This window comes from Capra hircus, chromosome 17, assembly GCF_001704415.2.
Source record: "Capra hircus breed San Clemente chromosome 17, ASM170441v1, whole genome shotgun sequence".
Lineage (NCBI taxonomy): Eukaryota > Metazoa > Chordata > Mammalia > Artiodactyla > Bovidae > Capra > Capra hircus.
Genome location: NC_030824.1, coordinates 36605633 through 36631158, shown reverse-complemented (window position 1 = coordinate 36631158; position 25526 = coordinate 36605633). Strand labels below are relative to the sequence as shown.

The 25526-nt window shown below is 36.2% G+C and overlaps 1 protein-coding gene across 1 annotated transcript in view; it reads right to left on the bottom strand.

Moving 5' to 3' along the window:
- SPATA5 (spermatogenesis associated 5) overlaps positions 1-25526 on the bottom strand; it is a 347905-nt gene that overhangs the window by 50758 nt on the left and 271621 nt on the right. Inside the window, exon 15 of the mRNA XM_005691277.3 lies at positions 9143-9307. Within this exon, the coding sequence (XP_005691334.2) occupies positions 9143-9307 (165 nt within the window). The remainder of the gene's footprint in view (positions 1-9142; positions 9308-25526) is intronic.

The following is a 25526-nucleotide window of genomic DNA, read 5'->3' as shown; positions in this document are numbered from 1 at the left end:
AGCATCATTCCTTCCAAAGAACACCCAGGACTGATCTCCTTTAGAATGGACTGTTTGGATCTCCTTGTAATCCAAAGGACTCTCAAGAGTCTTCTCCAACACCACAGTTCAAAAGCATCAATTCTCCAGCACTCAGCCTTCTTCACAGTCCAACTCACATCCAAACATGACCACTGGAAAAACCATAGCCTTGACTAAACGGACCTTTGTTGGCAAAGTAATGTCTCTGCTTTTGAATATGCTATCTAGGTTGGTCATAACTTTCCTTCCAAGGAGTAAGCGTTTTTTAATTTCACGGCTGCAATCACCATCTGCAGTGATTTTCATATATAGATCAATTAAATTATTATTACAAATTAGCTTACTTTTAAAGCTGAAACTCCAATACTTTGGCCACCTGATGCGAAGAGTTCTCATTGGAAAAGACTCTGATGCTGGCAGGGATTGGGGACAGAAGGAGAAGGGGACGACAGAGGATGAGATGGCTGGATGGCATCACCGACTCGATGGACATGGTTTTGGGTGAACTCTGGGAGTTGGTGATGGACAGGGAGGCCTGGCGTGCTGCAATTCATGTGGTCGCAAGGAGTCAGACATGACTAAGTGACTGAACTGAACTGGACTGAGCCTACTTCACCTCAAATAATAAAAAATGTCCAACTCTACCAGGATTTATACCACAGAATTAAAGCATGCTCTGCTGCTGCTGCTAAGTTGCTTCAGTCGTGTCCAACTCTGTGTGACCCCATAGACGGCAGCCCACCAGGCTCCGCCGTCCCTGGGATTCTCCAGGCAAGAACACTGGAGTGGGTTGCCATTTCCTTCTCCAAAAGCATGCTCTACACACTTTTTAAAAAAATCATGCGCTCCTTCCAAGTTGGTAAAACCCCCAAATTTATCATTCTTTCAAAGATGAAGAAGCACAGATTCAATGTTTATACAAAAATTCTGGGTGGACCAGCATGGATCGATAGAGAGACTGAAAATCTGGAAGAGGAAAAACAACATAGGCTGTTAAAATGCCATTACTATTGGCCTGAGTAATTCTTCATAGATACTTACTTTGCCTGGATACCAGGCTTGAGGACTAGATTATCAGGTAGGTCTTGATGAACTTGTTGCCTTGATAACACCACTTCTTTTTACAAATGGGCTTCAGTACTTTATACTTTCAGTAATAAAATGCTCTATTAAGTTTGTTGCCAGCCAGCCTCTCATTCAACATTCATTTCCTTTCTGACTAATGCTTCTTGTAATCTGACAGCAGTTTTAAACAACTGGCAAGGAGTCAGTAATACAGGTATGGCAGCACAAGGTGTTCTGGAGGATGGTTTGCTTTGGTATAAACATCCTATCTAAAATAGCCTTCGCGTAAGCCAAATTAAGGTTTCTTTTTATTGCCAATTTAAGTAGAAGTTCATGTTTGGAAATATAGACAATGTTACATTTCTATACACTGCATATTTTTAAAACTGTAAGTTAAAATGAACATTATAACTTTGTAGCTTTTACTTACTATCCTAACAAACAGTTTAGGGAAAAAGCAGGCTGATGCATATTTTCATTTTATAAGACTTTTTATTCTAATGCCTCCAGAATCATAGATACTGAACTTGACAAGTTGTTCTTAAGAAAGATCAAAAGCAGGAAAACCAAAGGTATCAAGGAAAAAAAATCAATGGGCACGGGAATCTCTGAGCAATTAAAACTTTCATTTCCATTCAGTGGAAAATTGCTCAAGTTTGCTAAAGAGATTTTTTTGGCGGGGGCGGGGCACACCACACATCTTGTGGAATCTTCGCTCCCAGACCACAGGTTGAACCAGGGCCCTTGGCAGTGAAAGCATGGAGTCTTCACCACTGGACTTCCAGGGTTCCCAGGAGAATTTTTATTAAAATCCAAATTCTAAAAACTGTCAGAGTCTTTCAAGGTTCCTATTCTTCTTGTGCCAAGGTTAGGGTCTCTAGGCCATAGAAGCAGGTATTTAGAGATAATGACCACAATCCCAAGATTCCAGGTTTCCAGGAGCATTGTAAGGAAAACATAACTGTCTTATACGTCCCTGGAGGTACAATCCCTAAGGAATTCCTTATAGGACGACTCTAATCTATGACAGGTATAGGTACACATCATTAGCACTAGGAAGGATCATGAAGACCATATTTCTACTCTTTTATTAAAATATGAGAAATTAGTTCTTGAGATGATAACTGATCTGGCCAAATTAATACTGTAGTAAGTGGTCAAGACAGGATTGAAGTCTAGGTCTTGGTTTTTACCAAACAGTAAGAGAGAGGGGTAGAGGACTGGCTTAAAAGTCATAGCCTAATACATGCTTTCAGTATATCTGGTTTTTGCACTGGAAGATTTTATTATGATTCATTTAAATAGGGTAGCTACTGATTGGTCCAAAATTGAGAAAGGAGTACAAGGCTGTTTATTGTCACCCTGTTTATTCAACTTATATGCAGAGCACATCATGCAAAATGCCAGGCTGGATGAGTTACAAGCTGGAATCAAGACTGCCAGGAGAAGTATCAACAACCTCAGATATGCAGATGAAACCACCCTTATGGCAGAAAGCAAAGAGGAACTAAAGAGTCTCTTGATGAGGGTGAAAGAGAAGAGTAAAAAAGCCAGCTTAAAACTCATTAAAAAATTAAGATCAAGGCATCTGGTCCCATCACTTCATGGCAAATAGATGGGGAAATAATGGGAACAGTGACAGACTTTCTTTTCTTGGGCTCCAAAATCACTGTGGATGGTGAATGCTGCCATGAAACTAAAAGATGCTTGCTCCTTGGAAGAAAAGCAATGATAAACCTATGCAGTATATTAAAAAGCAGAGACATTACATATAGTCAAAGCTATGGTTTTTCCAGTAGTCATGTATGGATGTAAGAGATGGACCATAAAGAAGGCAGAGAATCTAAGAATCAATGCTTTTGAATTGAGGTGCTGGAGAAGACTCTTGAGAGTCCCTTGGACAACAAAGAAATCAAAGCAGTCAATCTTAAAGGAAATCAACCCTGAATATTCATTGGAAGAACTGATGCTGAAACACCAATACTTTGGCTATCTGATGTGATGTCCAAGGTCCTTCACACTTGTCTGACTCATTTCCCCTGGTTTATTACCTACCATTTCTACTCTCACACTCTTTCTATTCATATTTCAACCTTTAACGGAATGTAGAATGCACTATGTACTTTTATGCATTTCCACCTTTCTGTATGCCAAGGGACGCTCCCCTTTCCAGCCCTCCTATACTTGCAGACTGCTATTCACCTATTAAGACTCAGATCAGCTATCCCCTCCTTCAATTCTACTTAGTGCAGAGTTACAACTTCTTCTTTTTCCCACAGTATTCTGCACATGACTATATCATGTCACATAAACACATTGTATTGGAGAAGGAAACAGCAACCCACTCCAGTATTCTTGCCTGGAAAATCCCGTGGACAGAGGAGTCTGGTGGGTTACAGTCCATGGAGTCATAAAGAGTTAGACATAACTCAGCACACACACAAACACATTATATAGAACTTAATTATTTATATGTCTTTCCCTCTAAACTGAAGATCTTATTCACAATACCTGGGAAAATACTGTAAGTAAATAAAGAAAAACATAGTTCCTAACTTCAAGCAGCTTATAATTTTTGTGAGGATGACATCCAGGTAGGTAAAGACAATAACTGTAAGACAAGTACATATAAAAAACGTGTCAAGATGTTTCATACCCACTGTCCACAAGAGCAGGCAAACCTTTATCAAAGATCAGAGATGTCAAAGGGACTATGGAACATTTTCGAAGATCCTTCTGTTGACTCAGAGCCAGGAAGAGCCTTTCAGGACACGTTCAAGGATCTGGGTTCTGGGTCTGTCACATTTATTTGCTATGGGACTTTAGATAAATCAGCATCAAAAAAAGTTTAAAACTGCAAGTGTCACTTTAATGAATGTTAAAATTGGTATTTTGTTCATTAGGATTACTTAGAATCAACCCACAAATCATCCATTCACCATATAGTTCACTGATGCAGTGGACACAGTGATTGCTGTGCTGGAAGTCCAAGAAGTACAGAACCTAGTTTCTGCCATAGACAATCTTACAGTCTGTTTGGTGGGACATGAGGCGGCTGCCCTTATTAAAATAACCAGAAGAGAAAATATCCTAAGAGCCAAACAAATGAAACAAAAATCAGAGTAAAAGCGTTCAAAAGGAGAAGCCATTTTTGGGTGGGTTTGTCATGATGGTTTTATGACAAAGCAGTGATTTCAGTAGGCTGTGTAAGCAAAGAGTACTTTGAAACTCTGGGCTATAGATATAGAATTTTAGGGTAAATGCACAATAAAGAGTGGAGAGAACAGAGATCTCAAATAAGAGCAGTAGACCAAATGGTCACAACAGCACGATTTCACAGGGCAGTTTCTGATTAGGCAGGATAAGCAGATTGCGGGTGTTTCTACAGGAGGCTGCTAAGTCCCGTGATGCCTGCTGCACTGCTGCTAATCGCTCTCCACCAGCACTGCACAGGGAGCCAAAACGTGTCCTGTCCTGCCTGAGGATCTTGAGTCCTATCTCAGATGTGTTGCTAGACTGGTCATATAAAGAGTCAATCTATGTCAGGTTCCAGTACATTGATCTTGATTTTTAGATTAGGGAAAATAGTCACAAGAGCATTCATGGATGAAAAGTGCAGATATCCTACATGATTATAATTGCTCCTTCTGTTTTCACTGGGTAGGAGAAAAGAGAAAGTATGTCAAAAGAATAACAGTCAGTCAGCAAGACAATAAAGCAGGCAGGAGGAGAAGGGAACAACAGAAGTCAAGATGGTTGGATGCCATCATCGACATGATAGACATGAATTTGAGGAGGCTCCAGGAGTTGATGATGGACAGGGAAGCCTGGTGTGCTGCAGCCCATGGGGTCACAAAGAGTTGGACACGACTGAGCAACTGAACAACAACTTTATTAGCTATAATAGCTCAAGCACAGTGCATAGAACCCTTTTTGAATTAACGAAGCACACTGAAAGTGATTTTTTTAACGTCAAGCTGACATGAAGATTTTGAGCTTTTATTAGACTCAGAAGGGCCCTGACTTAGACTACAAAATAGAATTCAGGGCAAGACACATCACTTTAGTAAAACAAAGACAAGAAGACTAAATTTACATGAAGTTAAAGCTTTTTGAAAAATTGTGAAATGTATTTAACAAATTGCTAGAGCTAGATTCATAAGATGACTCTAAAAAGGGTCACTATATTAAGTAGATTTCTACAGCTGGAGAAAAGTGTAAGAGGCAAACTCAATGATTATTTATTAACAGCTTTCAGATAAATTATCTGGTTATTGAGACCATGCAAAACTGTCTTATGGCAGCATCATTCAATACTGCAGTGGTAAATATAAACAGTGAACTGATATAAGGAGGATAAAATGAAGGGAAATAACATTTATGAAGCACTCATTATGTGCCAGGCCTTGTTGCTTTTACATTTATTATCTCACTCAACCCTCAAAACAGTTTGTCATGCAGGTATTTCACAGATGAGGAAACTAAGACTCAAAGAAGTTAAATATTAAATAACTTGTCGGAAGCAACTCTGAAGAAATGAGCTACAAGTCTACTCAACTGTATCATTAAAATTGTTTTTTCTCCTACTTAATTGCCTCTCTTGAAAGCTGAATTCTCAAATCTTGATAGTGAAATAAATGCTATGATTGCTCATAAATGTATAGCTGATAGCTGGCTCTTAGATGTTTTGTCAATTTAACGAGATAATCACTAAAATGAGGATAACATCCAAATGCAAATAGTGAATCTAAATTTTACCGACATTAATTGTCAGCTTATTGCAGCAAATTATTATACTGAGGAAATTACGTATCTTATTCATCACCTCTGTCTTCAAGCACATGGCACACGAGTAATGGGCCCAGTTATGGCTTCATATGCATATATTTAAGATTGCTGATTTCCTGCCAGTGGTAAAAGTTTTCCAAAAGGAACTAGGATAATCTGACATAGCAGAAATACATGAAGTGGAATCTGCTACAAATAACTTAAAAAACAAAAATCAAAGCAAAAGAAAACAATAGCCATAACCAAAAAAGACTTCTTATTTCCTCCTGAGCTGAATTCCCATCTGCTTTTAAATGGCAACATGTTTTTCCATTAAGTGGAAGCTACAGCCAAGAAATCAAAGACAATGAGGCTCTGGCCACGGGGGAATAGAGGGCTGCAGGGGCAGCTGATGGATGCTGCCTGCTTCAGCCTCTCCTCAGAAGATGCTCCCTAGGAACCGCCTTCTCCTTTCAGCAGGAGACAAACTTCCCTTTGGGACTCTCCTTAGGATTAAAAAATATATTCTAATTCCCTGTAGACCCTTTCCAAGGAGGGAAAATGAAGTAACTCAGTATAAGGAGCTATTTCAAATTCTGGGTGTCTGTAAGCTTTCATGAAACAAAAGCACCAGGTGACAAAAAAAATTTTTTTTGAAAAAGTAACCCCTCTTATCCCAGTTGCTTAATAAGTGCCGATATCATCCCCATCCCAATCATCCTCTACAACTTTTTAATTAAAAAGATAAGTAAAATACTCACCACAGTTAAAGTAAACATTTTCTGTTTCCAAAAAAACAGAGTGCCAGTAATTTCCTCATTTCTGGCTCACCCAGACAAATTTCTGTTAAATAGCTGATACTGTACAGCCAAGTAAAATTAATTTTATATATATACTGAATACTGAATATACTACTTTACTGAAAAGACAATAATTAACTGAGTCGGCAGTTTCATTTTTATACCAAAAGCGGTCACAGAGACAGTTCAACCCTGAAAAAGAGGTTGTGCCTATAGCAGGACGCATTGCTATAAGAAGTTTCCTATATGACAAATGAAAAGGGAAAGTCTATTTTTCCTAAATATAATTTTTTCAGTTTATTAAGTCTTTGTTAAGTATATTCTATGCAGTAGGCTTTGTGCTGAAGGATATGGCCTTGCTGAGGGAAGAAATAAATTAGTTACATCAGTGATAAAGCAGTGAGTCTGTAGGAGTCACACGACTGAAATGCAAACTTTGACTTTGTTTTTACTATTTAAAAACCCATCAAAACTAATTTTGGCTTTCAAACATTGTCGTGCCATTTTCATTCTGATACAGAGAAGAAAAAAAGATGAGACCTTATATTTTATGTGAAACTAAGTTTAATCTATCTTAAATTTCCTACTGATTAATTTTAAGACTTTAAAAAAGTTAGTATTTCTTTTCAAACAATAGGGCACCTGTGTGAATTACCTAAATATTGAGACCAAACCCTCCTCTCAAAACAAAAACTGTGTAACTAATCCATCTTGTCCAAATTGAAAACGCAGAACTACAAGATATACGTCTGGAATAAATGTCTACAAAATTGTAGTCATATACTAATTATAATTAGGACCACAGTGGAATACCCTTCCCTCATCCAAGCATTATGGGACACAAAAATGTAAAGCGAGGGACAGAAATGTCTGCTACTTTCTCTATGACTATTTTTAGAAGATCTGATATAAAAATTAATCAGAAATGAATGTGCTTATATTTCAGGCTGAATAAGGCACACACTACATAAGAATTAGCAAGCTGGTATAATAATTCCTGGCACCAAATGAGTTTTTACTTCTCAGCCAGACAGGACCTCACTGGCTTTGATTTTTGTTTTGCACTTCTGTGTTACTATCATGAATTACTTCAAAGTGAGAAAGGCATATTTATACTTTGCTAACTGCTCTTCCACTTCATTCAAATGAAAGATTTATGGTTTCTTCTCCTGGCTGTTTCCTGTAAACTGACATATCATATACAGGATGCCAGCCTTTGCTCTTACATCAAAAACTAAATTTAAGAAATGCTACAGCAGTCAGCTAGCAGTAACTATATCTTCATTTTAACTTAATGGATGGTCATGCCAAAGAGATGCTCATAAAGATTACTGTTTTAGACAGGACTTTAAACGTAAAGGCACTTTTAACTGCTTCTCAAGCTTTCTACAAGAATTTTCCACCCCAGTGGAATTTAAACATTTAAAGGGGGAAAATCAAATATACATAGTTCACAGTTGCAGAAACAATTAGTAGATGTGAGATTTGTTTTGGTTGTTGCTATTAGCTATGACTGCATGATATACTAAATCCAATTCCATATGTAAATTTATCTACAAGACTCTAATTATCATATGGTTTATTATGTATTAGTCTCTGGTTTTTATAGAAGACAGATAAAAATAACACCAAGTAAAACAGAAAGTGGAGTCCCAGTCTGCTGGATAATTCAGAATGAAAAGAATCTGCAACTTCATATTTATGAGAGTATTAATTTTCTAGTACAAACCCGTATCAGTGGTATTCAGAAGACATTTCTGTGTTGAACACATGTAGAAAAGTTGCACAAATATTTTAGTGGAATTTTATTCTGTAAACAAAAACAGCCTAAGTAAACAGCTGCTAAGGAGAGAAAAATATCTCTTACTTAATATGCCATTCTTAAAATTTTCATATTTTCACAGAGGTGTTGCTGTTCTTGTTTAAAGTGTATTTTTACTATTACGAGCAGGCTGGCTGTCCCTTTTATGGTTTTTATCACAGAATCTTTGTAGACTGAGATAATTTTCCAAAAGCTTAAAAGATAAGAAAATCAAGTCTTTTGTATTTCAGAGTATGTTCATGATATCTTAATCTCATTTTTATGATCTTTATGAGAACACAGTAGGGAAAGTTGTACACTATTTCCATTTGCTAGGAAAAGGAGTCAAAGTTCAGGAAAGTGTGTAACTGGTTGGAAGTTGCTATATCAAGAAGCCTCAAAAGAATCTTCCACTTCTAGTCCAGTGATCTCTCCACTATATTATGCTAACTCTCTGAAGACTACATTTTGAGATATAAGATAAGCCAGGTAAAAGCAAATGAAATACTGTAGGCCAGGTAAAATGTAATTTAATTTTAGTGACTATCTGTCATGTACTGTATTTCCTGTTTTAAGATTTCTTAATATGGAGTTATTTAAAACAGCTGGCATCAAGCAATGTTCTTTGCTAAAGACCTCAAACCACTGCTTTCCTTTCACCAAGGTATTTTGAGGGTAACTGTCTTACCTCTGCTCCTGAATATGTATCTGTTTGGAGGATGAGTTCATTCAGATCAACCTCGTTATTGATTGGCATAGAGTGAAACTGCAGGTTAAGTATTTCCCTTCTTGTTGCTGCATCTGGTAAAGGCACATAGATGATTCTATCAATTCTTCCAGGCCGCATCAAAGCCTATATAAAGAAGAGGGGGCAACACAGATTAACCAAGCTCAGAACTGACATTCCTCATGAAAGGTACACAAGGAAAGAGGATACCCAGAAGCTTATGAACAACTCACTATTATCATAATTAGTAACTAAAAAAAGTACCAGTGATTCTATATCTACATCAAAGACTCAAACAAATAACAATGTCAGAGTACTTTTGGAAACAGAAAAGCAGTACTTCTGAACGTCTTTTTGCTCCCTTGCAACTAACCGTCAGGTCAGTAAAAGACGACTCTTCTCTTTTAAGGAAATGTGTATACGACTTGCATTCATCATATCAAAAGATTTGTGTTTGGATAACTTCCTGCAGTAATTCTTAAAATATGGGTTAAGCTATTCCAGAGGTCTCAAAATAACAGCTCAGATCAAAGAATACTTCTAAAAGCTGGTGGCAGTCAAAAAACTTGCCTAATATTTTATTGAAGGCTAATGCCTGAATTATCTTAGAAACAATGAAGTCATCTATTCAGAAAAAAAATATTGAGCATGTACTATATACCAGACTTTGTTCTTGGTTCTAGGAAATAGCATGAATAAGATAGGTATGTGTAAAACCAATTATAGTGAAGTCGCTCAGTCATGTCCGACTCTTTGCGACCCCATGGACTGTAGCCTACCAAGCTCCTCTGTCCATGGGATTTTCCAGGCAATAGTACTGGAGTGGATTGCCATTTCCTTCTCCAGAGGATCTTCCCGACCCAGGGATTGAACCCGGGTTTCCCGCATTGTAGACAGACGCTTTACCATCTGAGCCACCAGACTTTGTTCTTGGTTCTAGGAAATAGCATGAATAAGATAGGTATGTGTAAAACCAATTAAAGTGATAGTTATTCATGTCTGTGAATATACTAATAACCTTTGAATTGTATATTTTAAGTGGATGAATTTTATGGTATGTGAATATATCTTAATAAAACTATTAAAAGAAATAACTGAAGTGTATCTGTTGACAGGATGCAGCAGCTTTTAGTGGGGGCAGTCAGAGAAAGCCTCTTTGAAGAAATAAATTTTGCTGATACTCCTGGAAGTCACCCATACAGAAATTAGGGAAAAGAGAACTCAAAGTAAAGGAAACATCAAGTGTAAAGGCACAGATGACCAGTATGTTCCAGAGAAATAAAAAACCCCACTGTGGTAGAAATCTTGAATAAAGTGAAAAGATGTAGGAAATGTGGTTAGGAGATAGTCACAGGCAGATTATAAGGCCTTAAACTCCCATTGGAAGGCTTTAAGCAGGAAGGTGAAATGATAAGATTTACATGAAAAGATCATTCTTATGGGACAAAAACGGTCTAACATATATATAATAAAAATCCAAAAAAAGACGCAGTAGAAAAAATTATTTGACGAAAAAGCTGAAAATTCCTCCCAGTTGGTAAACAAACATGAATTGACACGATCAAGAAGCTCAATAAATTTCAAAAAAAATAACTACAAAGAAAACCATACACAAACATATTCCAGTCAAACAGCTGAAAACTAAAGATGCCAGCGTGAACACAGGGAACAATGATTTGAATCACCAATGACTCTCAATCAAAACGATGTGGAAACCAGTAGAACAACATCTTTAAAATGCTGAAAGAATGAAAATGTCATCCCAGAATTCTATTCCCAGTGAAAGTACTCTTCAATAACGAAGGAAAAATAAAGTCACTTTCAGATGTAACAAAACCAAGGAATATCTACCAGTAGACCTTTCCACTGGAAGAAAACCAGTAGATCTACACTATAGAAAATGCTGAAGGAAGTTCTTAAGGTTGGACATAAATGACATGAGATGAAAAACTGAATCTTCAGAAAGAAAGAAAGTGGATTGGAAATGAAATACCACAAACATGTAGACGCCTTAGATATGCCAAAAATTACTCTTGCTACTGGCATAATGAGAAACAGTACTCCTTGAATATATAAGAGATACTCACTTATAATGCAAAACAGTGTATTTTTTATGTGTAATTATATATGAAATATCTAGAAAAAAGACGTGATAGGAATACGGAAAGTATGGAAGACAAGAACTCAGACATGAATCTCTCTCTCTTTTTTATTTTACTTTACAATACTGTATCAACATGAATCTGCCACAGGTGTACATGAGTTCCCAATCCTGAACCCCCCTCCCAGCTCCCTCCCCATACCATCTCTCTGGGTCATCCCAGTGCACCAGCCCCAAGCATCCTGTATCCTGCATCGAACCTAGACTGGCAATTCGTTTCTTACATGGTATTATACATGCTTCAATGCCATTCTCCCAAATCATCCCACCCTCTCCCTCTCCCACAGAGTTCAGAAGTCTGTTCTATACATCTGTGTCTTTTTTGCTGTCTCGCATACAGGGTTATCGTTACCATCTTATTACAAAACCTAAAACAACAACAATAACAACAAAAAACAAAATCTTAAACATGCAGCTGGGACCACACATAAAACACTACAGAAAACACAAACACTGAAACTTCATATAGTTGCTCTGTGGGACTTAGTTCTTAGGGAGCTGGCATAAAAAATGATGATATCCTGTGAGTAATAAATCATCTTTGTCTCTGACTCAGGAGTCTCATGTCTTTTGCCAGACTCTATGGAATTACGGCAGGCTAACTTGTTAGCTTTCAAATAGGGTAAAGTCTCAGAACCTTCGTACTTGTTAATATGTATGTTCCTAATAATGAAGCCTCAACATATATACAGTAAAAACTGACAGTATTAAAAAGATAATAAACATAAATTCACAACATAAATAGGAGATTTTAACACTCTTCTTTTAGTAATTAATAGAACCAGAAAACAAATCAGTAAGACAGAGAGGATCTAAAAAGACCATCAATTACTCAGACCTAACTGAAATTTATATATAGGCATCATGTCCAATAACTGCAGAACACATATTTTTTTCAAGTACACTGGATATATTCATCAAGATAGCCCATATGATAAGCAGTAAAACAAAACTCAACAAATTCAAAACAAGTGAAATCATACAGAGTAGAGCTGTGAATACAAGAAGATAAGTTAGTCATGAATAAAAATAAGACAGAGGGAAATCCCAAACACATTAGAAATTAAACAGCATACTTCTAAATATGACATTAATCAATGGAGAAATCACAAAATTAGAAAATGTTTCAAGCTGAATGATAATGAAAATTTAACAACTGAAGATGTGTGAAATATACTTAAAGCAGTGAAGTGAAGTGAAGTGAAGTGAAGTGAAGTGAAGTGGCTCAGTCGTGTCTGACTCTTTGCGACCCCATGGACTATAGCCTATCAGGCTCCTCCGTCCATGGGATTTTCCAGGCAAGAGTGCTGGAGTGGATTGCCATTTCCAGTGCTTAGAGGCAAATTTATTACTTTAAATGTTTATAAGAGTAAAGAAGTCTAAAATCAATGACTTAAGAGTAAGTACAAGGAAGGAAACATGAGAGCAGAGATCAATGAAATGGGAAACAAGCAAGAGACAAAAAACAAAGGTTAAGAGTGGTTTTCCACAAAGATTTTTAAAATTGATTAAATTCTAGCTAGATTGAACAAGGATAAAAGAGAGAACAAATTAGAAATGAAAAAAAGGTTTATCACTAAAAGATCCTAAAGATAATAAAAGGATAATCGATTATTATGAACAACTTTGACAATAAAAATAAACAAATTTCTTGAGAAATTCAAGATGAAAATGGACAGAAAATGAAACATAAAATCAGAATAGCTCTACACTTTTTTAATGGAACTGAACTTATCAAATTGAATTCATTATAACCAACCTTCCCATTAAGAAAAATCCAAAACCAGATGGCTTCCCTTCTGAATTTTACCAGAGAAGAAATAACACCAAAATTATAAGAAAGAACACCACAATCACTTTAGGATACAGAGAAGGGAACACTTCTCAACTTGTTTTAAAAGCCAGTATGATACTAACTCCAAAACTCGAGAAAGACATCACAAAAATGGAAAATTACAGACTGATGACATAAACACAGACCTAAAAATTCTTTAAAAACATAATAGAATCTAACAATATATAAAATGGATAAATCATAATAACCAAGTAAGAATCATCCCAGGAATGCAAGGTTAGTTTAACACTCAAAATCCATTTGAGTATAATTCAGCACAGTAACAGAACAAAGGAGAAAAACCATATAATCACTTCAGTACGTGCAGAAAAACTAAAGACAAAATTTAATATCTATTCATGATAAGAAAGTTCTCAGCAAACTAGGAATAGAAGGGAACTTCTTCAATATAATATACGGTGGCTATAAAAACCTACAGGTCACATCATAATGTCAAAATATTGAATGTTTTCAACCTAAGATCAAGAACAAGGTAAAAAACTCACCACTTCCACCTAACATTATAACAGAAGTACTAGCCTTTGCAATAAGGTAAAATCAGAGTGGAGAGAGTATGGGGAAAGGAGGTACAGAACTTGGAAGAGTAAAAAGTAAAAAACTATCCTCCTTTACTGAGGATATATAATAGTTTATGTAAACTCCTAAGCAATCTACAAAACAACTAATAGCAAGATTAGAGGATACAAGTTTAAAACTAGAAAAGATGTATTAGGCAGCAAACTAGAAAATACAGTTTTAAAAAATCCACCTAATGGAAACATATAAAAACATAAAGGAGGACTAAAAGTAACAAAAGAATGCTTCCCTGAAAATTACAGAGCACTGTTGAGAGAAATTAAAGAAGACCAATTTAAACAGTGACTCAAAACTATTAAGATATTCTTTTTTTCCAAATTTATCTACACACTCAATGCAATTCCAATAAAAATTACAGACTTTAAAAAAAACTGACAAACTGATTATAAAATTTATACAGAAATGCAAATAACTGAGAATAGTAAAAGCTAAAACTTAAAAAAAGAACAAAGTTGAAGGATTTATCTGACTTGAAAACTTATAATGCTAATTAAGAAACAAGATGGTGTGATGAAGTCTATAAGACAGACATAGCAGATTAATAGAAGGGAATATGGAGTCCATATTGATTTTTATTTTTAATGCATTCAGTGAGGAAAGCAATTTAAGACATGATGCTCAATGACTAGATACTCACATTTTTTAAATGAACACTGACCTCTTAACTCACTCCAAACTCAAAGATTAACTTGAGATGAATCATGAATCTCAATGTAAGAGCTAAAACTACTAGAAGTATTAAAAAATTGATAAACTGGTCTTTATAAAAATAAACCCTTCTCTTCTAAAGATACCTTTAAGAAAATAAAAGACAAGCCACAGACTGGGATAAAATATTTACAATAGGCATATCTAATGAATAACTTGTATTCAAATATAGAAATAAACCTTAAAATTCAATGATAAGGAAATGAACAACCCAATAGAAAGTAGGCAAGAAATCTAAACAGATTCAGATATAAGAAGCTATAGGACTGGCAAGCAAGCAAATGTTGAATACAAAGCTGCACAGAATCATGGTTCATTAGATCAATGCAAATTTAAGCCACAATGAGATATCATTACTTTCTCATAAGAATGACTAAAACTAAAGAAACTGACAATACCAAAGATTGAATAAGGATACAGAAAAATTAGAAACTATAGGCTCTTAATGGAAACATTAAATAGCACAACTACTTTGGAAAACTGGCAGTTTAGAAAGTTTCCCACCAGAACAATACAGCTACTCTACAGGTGTTTATCCAAGAGGAACAAACCCAGATAGTCATGCAGAGTTGTACACAGATGTTCATAGCAGCTTAATTTACAACAGCTCCAAGCTGTAAATAGTCCAAATGTTTACCAATTCATGAATGAACAAATATGTATTTACATATAATAGAATACCACTCAGCAATAAAAAAGAAAAACTACTGCTACACTCAATAACATGCACAAGTCTCAAAACCATTGTTCTGAGTTAAAGAGAGCAGACATTGAAAACTGCATACTATAAATTCCATTTATATAAAATATGTAAAAATTTTCAATCTAATCTATATAAAAAGCAAACAAGTGGCTGGCTGGAGCCTGGGGTAAAGGGAAAGATGGATTGCCAAGGAGCAAAAGGAACCTTTCAGGCTGACCAAAATGTTCTATTATTACATCATGATTGCAGAAGTGGTTTCACAGGTACACACACACACACACACGTAAATTAGTTGAATTATACTCTTTAAGTTGATGCAGTTTACTATATGCAAATTATAGCTAAATAAAGATGATTAAACTTCTTAGTATTATATAATTATATATCAACATATAATATATTGACATATAATATTGAGATTCTCAATATTAAATATCAATAAACTTAAGGGCACTAGAGATGTTTTCAGATCATTCTGAACAGACTGTGTTCTCGGACTAAGCAGTTTTTGAAAAGTAATATAACCATTCAATAAGAGAAAGAACATTTTCTTAACAAGCTATTATAGCTCAATTTCTATGATTTGGCCATGTATATGGATGACATGGCATCCGGTTCCATCACTCCATGGGAAATAGATGGGGAAACAGTGGAAACAGTGTCAGACCTTATTTTTTTGGGCTCCAAAATCACTGCAGATGGTGATTGCAGCCATGAAATTAAAAGACGCTTACTCCTTGGAAGAAAAGTTATGACCAACCTAGATAGTATATTCAAAAGCAGAGACATTACTTTGCCAACTAAGGTCTGTCTAGTCAAGACTATGGTTTTTCCTGTGGTCATGTATGGATGTGAGAGTTGGACTGTGAAGAAGGCTGAGTGCCGAAGAATTGATGCTCTTGAACTGTGGTGTTGGAGAAGATTCTTGAGAGTCCCCTGGACTGCAAGGAGATCCAACCAGTCCATTCTGAAGATCAACCCTGGGATTTCTTCGGAAGGAATGATGCTAAAGCTGAAACTCCAGTACTTTGGCCACCTCATGAGAAGAGTTGACTCACTGGAAAAGACTCTGATGCTGGGAGGGATTGGGGGCAGGAAGAGAAAGGGACGGCCGAGGATGAGATGGCTGGGTGGCATCACTGACTCGATGGACGTGAGTCTGAGTGAACTCCAGGAGATGGTGATGAACAGGGAGGCCTGGCGTGCTGCGATTCATGGGGTCGCAAACAGTCAGACACGACTGAGCAATTGAACTGACTGAACTGAACTGATGGATGACAGGCATCACGACCATTCCAATTCCAGACAAGTATATCTCCCACTTTTAAAAAAAATCACCTGATATTTATATTTAGAGTTGCAAATAGAATATTAAAACTCATGGAGTCAATACTATGTATCTTAAACAGATGCTTCATAAACTGCTCAAAAAATGTTAGCAGATAAAAAGAAAGAAAAAAAGGATTTTCTTGTTAAAATAAGCTAGGGCAACACTGGGTAGAAACAAAATTAAACAGGTTTCTACATGCAGGGATTTTTGGAGCTGATACTAATGGGTATGAGAAATCTCCAAGACAAAACTACAGGTAATATATAGAAATTCTACTCCAAATTCTCATAATAGAATATCTCAAAGGTTAATATTACATTTCCACTTTGGAAAAAGGCACTGTATACTTTTTGCACATATCACAATACCTAGAATATGCTGAGCATTTAATAAATATGTAGTAATTTTTAAGTCATGTACAAATTAGAAAACAAAAAGTCAATTAACAAATACATAATAAATATAGTGCCTTGTTTAAAAATGAATGCTTTAATTATTTTCAGATTATTCCCCACATGTAACATTAGTTCATTAGGTAGAAATGCTGCATGATTATCTTGAAATGTATTTTATCATAGAATTAGAACCTGTATCTCAATCACTGGGATCACTTCTTCCCTACCTAAAACAAACAAATTCAGGATTCAGGACATTAGGATGATATCAGTAAACACATGTTTTTCAAATTATTAAAAATAGATCAACATTAATATTTATATAGCCCTTAAGAATCTGGTAGGCTACAGTCCATGGGGTGGCAAAGAGTCGGACATGACTGAGCGATTTAACTAAGAATCTATAAAGCAATTTTCACATAGCAAATTTCATTTAATATTATTCTAAATTCTGTGAATTAGATATTGTTATACCCCCCAGTAAGAAAGAAAATGAGGCCCAAGATCATGCAATAAATGACAGAAATTGAACTGAAATCACGAGGTTTCTGAATGTTGAGTCACACCTTTTCTTTTTTACTATCTTGCCACTACAATATGATACTCAGTATCAATGGATGAAGGAAAAAAAATTCTTGTTCTGAAATATAACATAAGTGACACAATAACTTAAAGAATTCTTTTACACACACACACACACAAAGATTATACCTTTACTGTGTGCCGGGCTCCCTTTTAGTTGCTAGGGATACAGCTGTGAATGGCTTGGTTAGTTTTTTAAAGCTGAAGTATCCTTTTCACCTTTCTGGGAACACTAGTCATTCTAGGCTATTTTAAAATTTCCTTTCTAATAATTGAAAGAATAACACAGCAAAGGATATAGAGCACACACGTCATCTGAGTCTCTGGAACAACACTCAGCAAGCATCTGTGCTCCGTCCTCACCCCTTCTCCCCTAAGCTGTAGCTTTCTCCGGGCAATGGAGGTTGAGTATACTTCAACGATTATAACTTTGTCTGGGCCAACAGCCAGCTAAGCTTTTTCTGGTTTGATCTTGTCAGTGAAAGTTAGCTTAAAAAAAGGTAGGAAAGAGCTTTCCTTCCTGTAAAACCCTGAATGAGTTAACACCCTTCCTAGAATTTCTTTAAAAATACTGTTCTGCAATACTAGGGTGGAAGAATGTATTCTGAATGATGGCTGTAATTTTTAAATCACCATATGACAATTCTCAATGAAAAAACAAGCCCAGGCTTCCTAAAACTGAATACTTTTTGGTTGCAAGGGCACAGACACTGTAGCCTTATATTAACTCTAGGTTAAACAACTGTTGGGCAAACAGCCTTTTAAAGAGGACTTTTTCAACATCTTGGGCAAGTCCCTATACCTCTAACAACCTCAGTTTCCTCACAAGTGAAAATGACAGTGGTTTTTTAATCAGAGAAGCCTATATACTTCTGACAAGAATTTCCCTCAAAATACACAAGAAGAGAAATCATCCCCACGCAATTCTGCAAATAATTCCACTGAGTTCAAGTGAAATCTGCTTGTGCACCTCGCACTAAGCATGACTATATTAGATGACCTTTTACATGGGTCTTCTGGACTCAATCCCATACACTATCTTACTCAAGGCAATGCCTGATTATTGTAACATGGTCTTTACTGAAAAGGTGTTAGTATAATTTTAGTAATTACACTACTTAATTAAACTAACACTACTCCCTTTCTTTCCTCTGACCTTTACAAAATGAACTCTACTTTTTCTTTCTTATAAATTCTGAAGTTCAACATTTGCAATTTTATATTCTATCAATGTCCAAATCTAATTTAATTAGTACAGAAATACTTGTTCACACCCAAGTATTATAATAGACACTCTGAAAAATTAGGTTCTGTTGGCTCCTATTCATTTAAAATGATCAACAAGGCTTTTAGAAGGGTTAAGAGAAATGATGTATGTAAATCATCTAGCACGGTGTCTGGCACAGGCTGGTGTTCAATAAACACTATACGCCTACCCCCTTTAAAAGAAAGAAAGAAAATGATCAACATGGGTGTGTATGTGAGTGTAGGGAATATCTTTTGTTATGAAGAAAAGCAATACTGAGCCTTTACATTTTACTCTGATGAAAACATATCAATGTATCATGATTCATGGAGAAAACAGTTTCAGAAAATAGAGAAAGAGGTGGATCTTTGGTAACAGCTCTGATTTATTTCAAAGAAACCTTGGACTTACTCTAGGCATCTTTCTCTCTAAATTCAACTGATTAATAGGTGTGGTTAATGCTACCTCTTAAATCTCTCTTGAAACTGTCACTTGTATTCGATCTTCTCTATATGTTCGTGTGTTTGTTTATTGTCTGTCTTTCCCAACAGATTGCAGGCAGAATGTAATGGCAGATATCATATTCTTCCACTCAATACACTCATATACACTCATATTCAAGGCACTCAATACATGCTTACTCAGTGAAGTCAGGCCAACATAATCTCTTGTCTAGAATACCATAACTATATTGCTAGTTGTTTTTCTGCCGGCAGTCTTACTCGTTCCTTTTCTCCCTCTCTGTGTCTACATCATTGCAGATTAATTATTCTAACTGCAAATACTATAACTCCCTATTTTCTAATCACTGAATGGCACCTCAAGGGAAAAAGTCATATTCAAGCATACTATTTCAGGGTTCTATAATTTTGGTGTAACTCTCTCAACTTATCTCCAGCTACTTTTCCTTTCTCATCCTCTGACCCCAAGAGCATCTAAGCATTCAGAGTTAGCCAAACTCCATGCTGCTTTCTACAGCCCTGTTCTCACACATAATTCACTCTCAGCTCTGAATGACATTTTATCTGCTAGCCTATCAGGTGAACTCCACTTCTTGTTCAAGTTTCAACTTAAAAGTCTTTTCTTTTATACAACCTTCTATGACTCTTCTGAGTACCATATAACTTGTAATTTGGCATACAGGTTAAAAGTGAGGGGACAAGAATCAGTCTAACCGGGTTAAAATTCTAGCACCATCATGTATTATCTGTGTGTTTAGATAAATCATTTAAACTTCTTGGTACCTTAAAATCCTTAACAGTGCTAGTTACTCAAGAGGATGACTCTATGGATTGAATCATATAATCTAAACAAAGGGCTCAGCACAGTGCTTGGTACATGGCATGCATGTTTCAATTTAGATGTTATTATCATCGTTACTGTTCCTGTATAATTATCCTAGTACTTGACTGCACTCCTTGAATACAGGGAATGCTAGTTATCTTTGGATCCTAAAACCTGGCACAAGGTAAGCATTAATGTTCTTTGAATGAATAAAAGAATAAATGTTCTAAAACCACGAGGTTAGAACAACAGTAGACAAATCAGGTTAAAATACAGATTCTTGATTTATGTTTCTAAATCTCAGTGTTTAAAAGGGATTACTATTTAACAACTTTCAACTTGCCTCTTCCTCTCCCTGCATCTTATCATAGTCTCAGAAATGAGACTTTTAGTAATAGGGAAGGGAGAAGTTATAGAAATATGCTTGCTCTCTTCATCAGGAATCTAATAAAGGAATCATTAAGAGAGGAGGTCCTAGAATATGCCTGTATTTATTAAATCTTTTCGTGTTGCTGATCCACATTACCCAGCCTAGAGATGAACACAGTTGACTTCTGGGAATGTTTCTTGTGTTGTCTGATTTGCATTTCTCTAATAATTAGTTTTCATTAAAATTCCAAAGAAAGGCAATGCCAAAGAATGCTCAAACTACCACACAATTGCACTCATCTCACATGCTAGTAAAGTAATGCTCAAAATTCTCCAAGCTAGGCTTCAGCAATACATGAACCATGAACTTCCAGATGTTCAAGCTGGTTTTAGGAAAGGCAGAGGAACCAGAGATCAAATTGCCAACATCCACTGGATCATCAAAAAGCAAGAGAGTTCCAGAAAAACATCTATTTCTGCTTTATTGACTATGCCAAAGCCTTTGACTGTGTGGATCATAACAAACTGTGGAAAATTCTGAAAGGGATGGGAATACCAGACCACTTGACCTGCCTCTTGAGAAACCTATATGCAGGTCAGGAAGCAACAGTTAGAACTGGACATGGAACAACAGACTGGTTCCAAATAGGAAAAGGAGTACATCAATGCTGCATATTGTCACCCTGCTTATTTAACTTCTATGCAGAGTACATCATGAGAAACACTGAGCTGGAAGAAGCACAAGCTGGAATCAAGATTGCTGGCAGAAATATCAATCACCTCAGATATGCAGATGATATCACCCTTATGGCAGAAAGTGAAGAGGAACTAAAAAGTCTCTTGATGAAAGTGAAAGAGGGGAGTGAAAAGGTTAGCTTAAAGCTCAACATTCAGAAAATGAAGTTCATGGCATCTGATCCCATCGCTTCATGGGAAATAGATGGGGAAACAGTGGAAACATTGTCAGACTTCATTTTGGGGGGCTCCAAAATCACAGCAGATGGTGACTGCAGCCATGACATTAAAAGACACTTACTCCTTGGAAGGAAAGTTATGACCAACCTAGATAGTATATTCAAAAGCAGAGACATTACTTTGCCAACAAAGGTCTGTCTAGTCAAGGCTATGGTTTTTCCTGTGGTTGGTCATGTATGGATGTGAGAGTTGGACTGTGAAGAAGGCTGAGCGCCAAAGAATTGATGCTTTTGAACTGTGGTGTTGGAGAAGACTCTTGAGAGTCCTTTGGACTGCAACGAGATCCAACCAGTCCATTCTAAAGGAGATCAGTCCTGGGTGTTCATTGGAAGGACTGATGCTAAAGCTGAAACTCCAACACTCTGGCCACCTCATGTGAAGAGTTGACTCACTGGAAAAGACCCTGATGCTGGGAGGGACTGGGGGAGGGAGAAGGGGACGACAGAGGATGAGATAGTTGGATGGCATCACCGACTTGATGGACATGAGTTTGGGTCAACTCTGGGAGTTGGTGATGGACAGGGAGGCCTGGCGTGCTGTGATTCATGGGGTCACAAATAGTCGGACACGACTGGGCCACTGAACTGAACTGAACTGAATAATTAGGGATGCTGGGTATTTTTTATGTGCCTATTGGCCATCTGTGTGTCTTCTTTGGAAAAATGTCTATTCAGGTTCTTCTGCCCATTTATGACTGGGTTATTTGTTTTTTTGGTATTGAGTTATATGAGCTGTTTGCACATTTTGGATATTAATTCTTGCTGGCTGCAATGTTTGCAAATTATTTTCTCCCATTCTTCTGGAGGTTGTCTTTCCATTTTGTTGAGGGTTTCCTTTCCTGTGCAAAGTTTTTAAGCTTGATTAGGACCCATTTGACTATTTTCCCTTTTCTTTCTTTTGCTTGGGGAAAATGATTTAAGAAAATATTGCTACAAATTATGTTAGTGTATTGGCTATGTTTTCTTCTAGGAGTTTTACATGTCACATTGGTCTTTAAGCTATTTTGAGTTTATTTTGTATATATGATGTGAGACAGTGTTAGAATTTCACTAATTTACATGTAGCTGTCCAACTTTCCCAACTCTACTTTTTGAAGACTTTTTTATCCTTCACACATTCTTGCCTCTTTGTCATAGATTAAGTGACCATAGTTGCATCGTTTTTTTTGGGCTCTCTAATCTACTCTATTGATCTATATGTCTTTTTTTTTTTGTATCAGTATCATGTTGCTTTGATCACTGTAGGCTTGTAGTATAGTCTGAAGCCTGGAAGGGTTATGTCTCCAGCTTTGTTTTTTTTTTCCTCAGGATTGTCTTGGCAATTAATTGTGGGTCTTTTATGATTCCATGCAAATTTTAGGTTTATTTGTTATAGTTCTGTGAAAAATGTCATGGATATTTTGATAGGGACTGTATTAAATATGTAGATTGCTCTGGGTAGTATGGTCATTTTAATAATACTAATCCCTCTAATCTAAGAGCATGGGACAGCTTTCCATTTCTTTGAATCTTCAATTTTCTTTATCAGTGTTTTACAGTTTTCAGCATATAGGTCGTTCACCTCTTTGTTACATTTATTCCCAGAAATTTTTTTGGATGTGATTTTCAATGGGATTTTTAAAATACTTTCTGATATTTCATTGTTAGTATAAAGAAATGCAACAGATATCTGTATGTTAATCTTATATCCTGCAGCTGCTGCTGCTAAGTTGCTTCAGTCATGTCCAACTCTGTGCGACCCCATAGACGGAAGCCCACCAGGCTCCCCCATCCCTGGGATTCTCCAGGCAAGAACACTAGAGTGGGTTGCCATTTCCTTCTCCAATGCATGAAAGTGAAAAGTCAAAGTGAAGTCGCTCAGTCGTGTCCGACTCTTCACGACCCCATGGACTGCAGCCTACCAGGCTCCTCTGTCCATGGGATTTTCCAGGCAAGAGTACTGGAGTGGGTTGCCATTGCCTTCTCTATATTCTGCTACCTTGCTGAATTTATCAGTTCTTACAGTTTTTGTGTGGAGGCTTCAGTGTTCTCTACATGGATTATCACATCATCTGCAAATATTATCCCTTTCTATTTATATACCTTTTATTTCTTTTTCTTCTCAGAATGCTGTGGCTAGGGCTTCTAGTGCTATGTTGTATAGAAGAAGTAGAGAGTGAGTATCCTTGTCTAGTTCCTCAATTTAGCAGGAAGGCTTTCAGCTCTTTACCTTTGAGTATTATGTTAGCTATGGGTTTGTCAAAATGGCTTTTATTATGTTTAGATATGTTCCCTCTATATCTACTTTGTTTCAAGAGTTTTTATTATGAATGGATGTTGAATTTTCTTAAGTGTTTTTTATGTGTCTTTTGAGATGATCATGTGTTTTTTGTGTTTCCTTTTGTTAATGTGGTATATCACATTAATTGACTTCTGCACTGTTCAATCATCCTTGTGACCCTGGACTGAAACCAACTTGATCACGATGTATTGCTGCTATGAGCTGTGAACAACATGGGATTTGTGGCCTCCGGAGGAGAGGAATTTGATTCAGAGCCAGAGATGAAGCTTGATCACTTGGAGCTTTTTTGTGTAGCAAAGTTTTATTAAAGTATAAAAAGAGAGAGAGAAAGCTTCTGACATAGAAATCAGAAGGGGACAGAAAGACTCAGGAATTGAACCAGGGTCTCCAGCATTGGAGGTGGATTCTTTATCAGCTGAGCTACCAGGGAACACAGAATTTAAAGAAAATTCTTTTAATTTTGTGTAGAAAAAGAATAAAACCATCTGCCACTTGCAGTTTATTTCCTCCTGCTGCTTGGGGACCTTTGGCCTTTCTACCTATTACCCTCTCAGTATGATCCTTTTTATCTATCATTGGATTTAGTTTGCTCGTATTCTGTTGAAGATTTTTGAATCTGTAGTCATCAAAGACATTGGCCTGTTCTTTTCTTTTTTTTTAGTGTTTTTATCTAGTTTTTGTATCAGAGTGATGACAGTTTCATAGAATGCATTTGGGAGTATTCCATCCTCTTCAATTTTTTAGAATAGCTTGAGAAGGATAGTATAAGTTTTTCTTTGGATATGTTTGGCAGAATTCCCCAGTGAAGCCATCCAGTTCCTGCCTTTGTTTGCAGGGTTTTTTTTTTTTTCTGTTTCTAAATTACAGATTCTATTTCACTTCTAGTGATTGATCTGTTCAAATTATCTATTTCTTCTTGACTCAGTTTTGGCAGCTTGTATGGTTCTAGAGAGCCCTGTCCATTTCTTCTAGGTTGTCCAATTTGCTGGTATGGAAATGATTTATATCTTTAAATTTAGTTGCTCTTTAAATTTATTTATTTCCAGTTTTATTGAGAAAATTAACACATATGTATGTATTTAAAGTATACAACATGATGATTTGATATACATATACATTGGGAAATTATTATCAAGATCAAGAAAATTAACATATCCATCACCTCACATTGTTAACTCCTTTATGTGTATGTGATGAGAACACTTAAGATCTATTTTCAGCAAATTTCAAGTATGTGCTGCTGCTGCTGCTAAGTCGCTTCAGTTGTGTCCGACTCTGTGCAACATAATAATATATTATTAATTATAGTCACCAAGCTGTCCATTAAATCCTCAGAATTTACTCATCTTATAATTGAAAGTTTATACCCTCTGACCAACATGTCCTCATATACCCATGTCCATTGCCCCGGCAACCACCATTCTATTCTCTTTCTATGAAATTGGCTTTTGTTTTTTTTAAGATTCCACATATAAATGATACCACATAGTGTTAGTTTTCATCTGCTTATTTCACTTTAGCTATGATCTTTCTAAGGCTTGAAATTCTTAATATTTCAGGAATATAATTTCATAATGTCTTGCATGAAATTCAGGAAACTTTAAAAGTAATTAGACTGAAGGAAGAATAGCTTTAGAGACCAATAAAATAAGTAATATTTAGTAAAAACCATGTAAGCCCCCGAAAGGAACACTCTACATTATATCATTTGGTAATTAAGCTTTTAGGGCAATGAGGAAGCATATAAATTGCACTTAAATTGAGGGAAGTATCTGTCGAATAGAAATTAGAAAACAGAAATAGGTTTTACATAAAATCTGAATAACAAAAATTTAACTACCCATGTGATATTTTTAAAGTAACTTAAAAACACCAAATGAG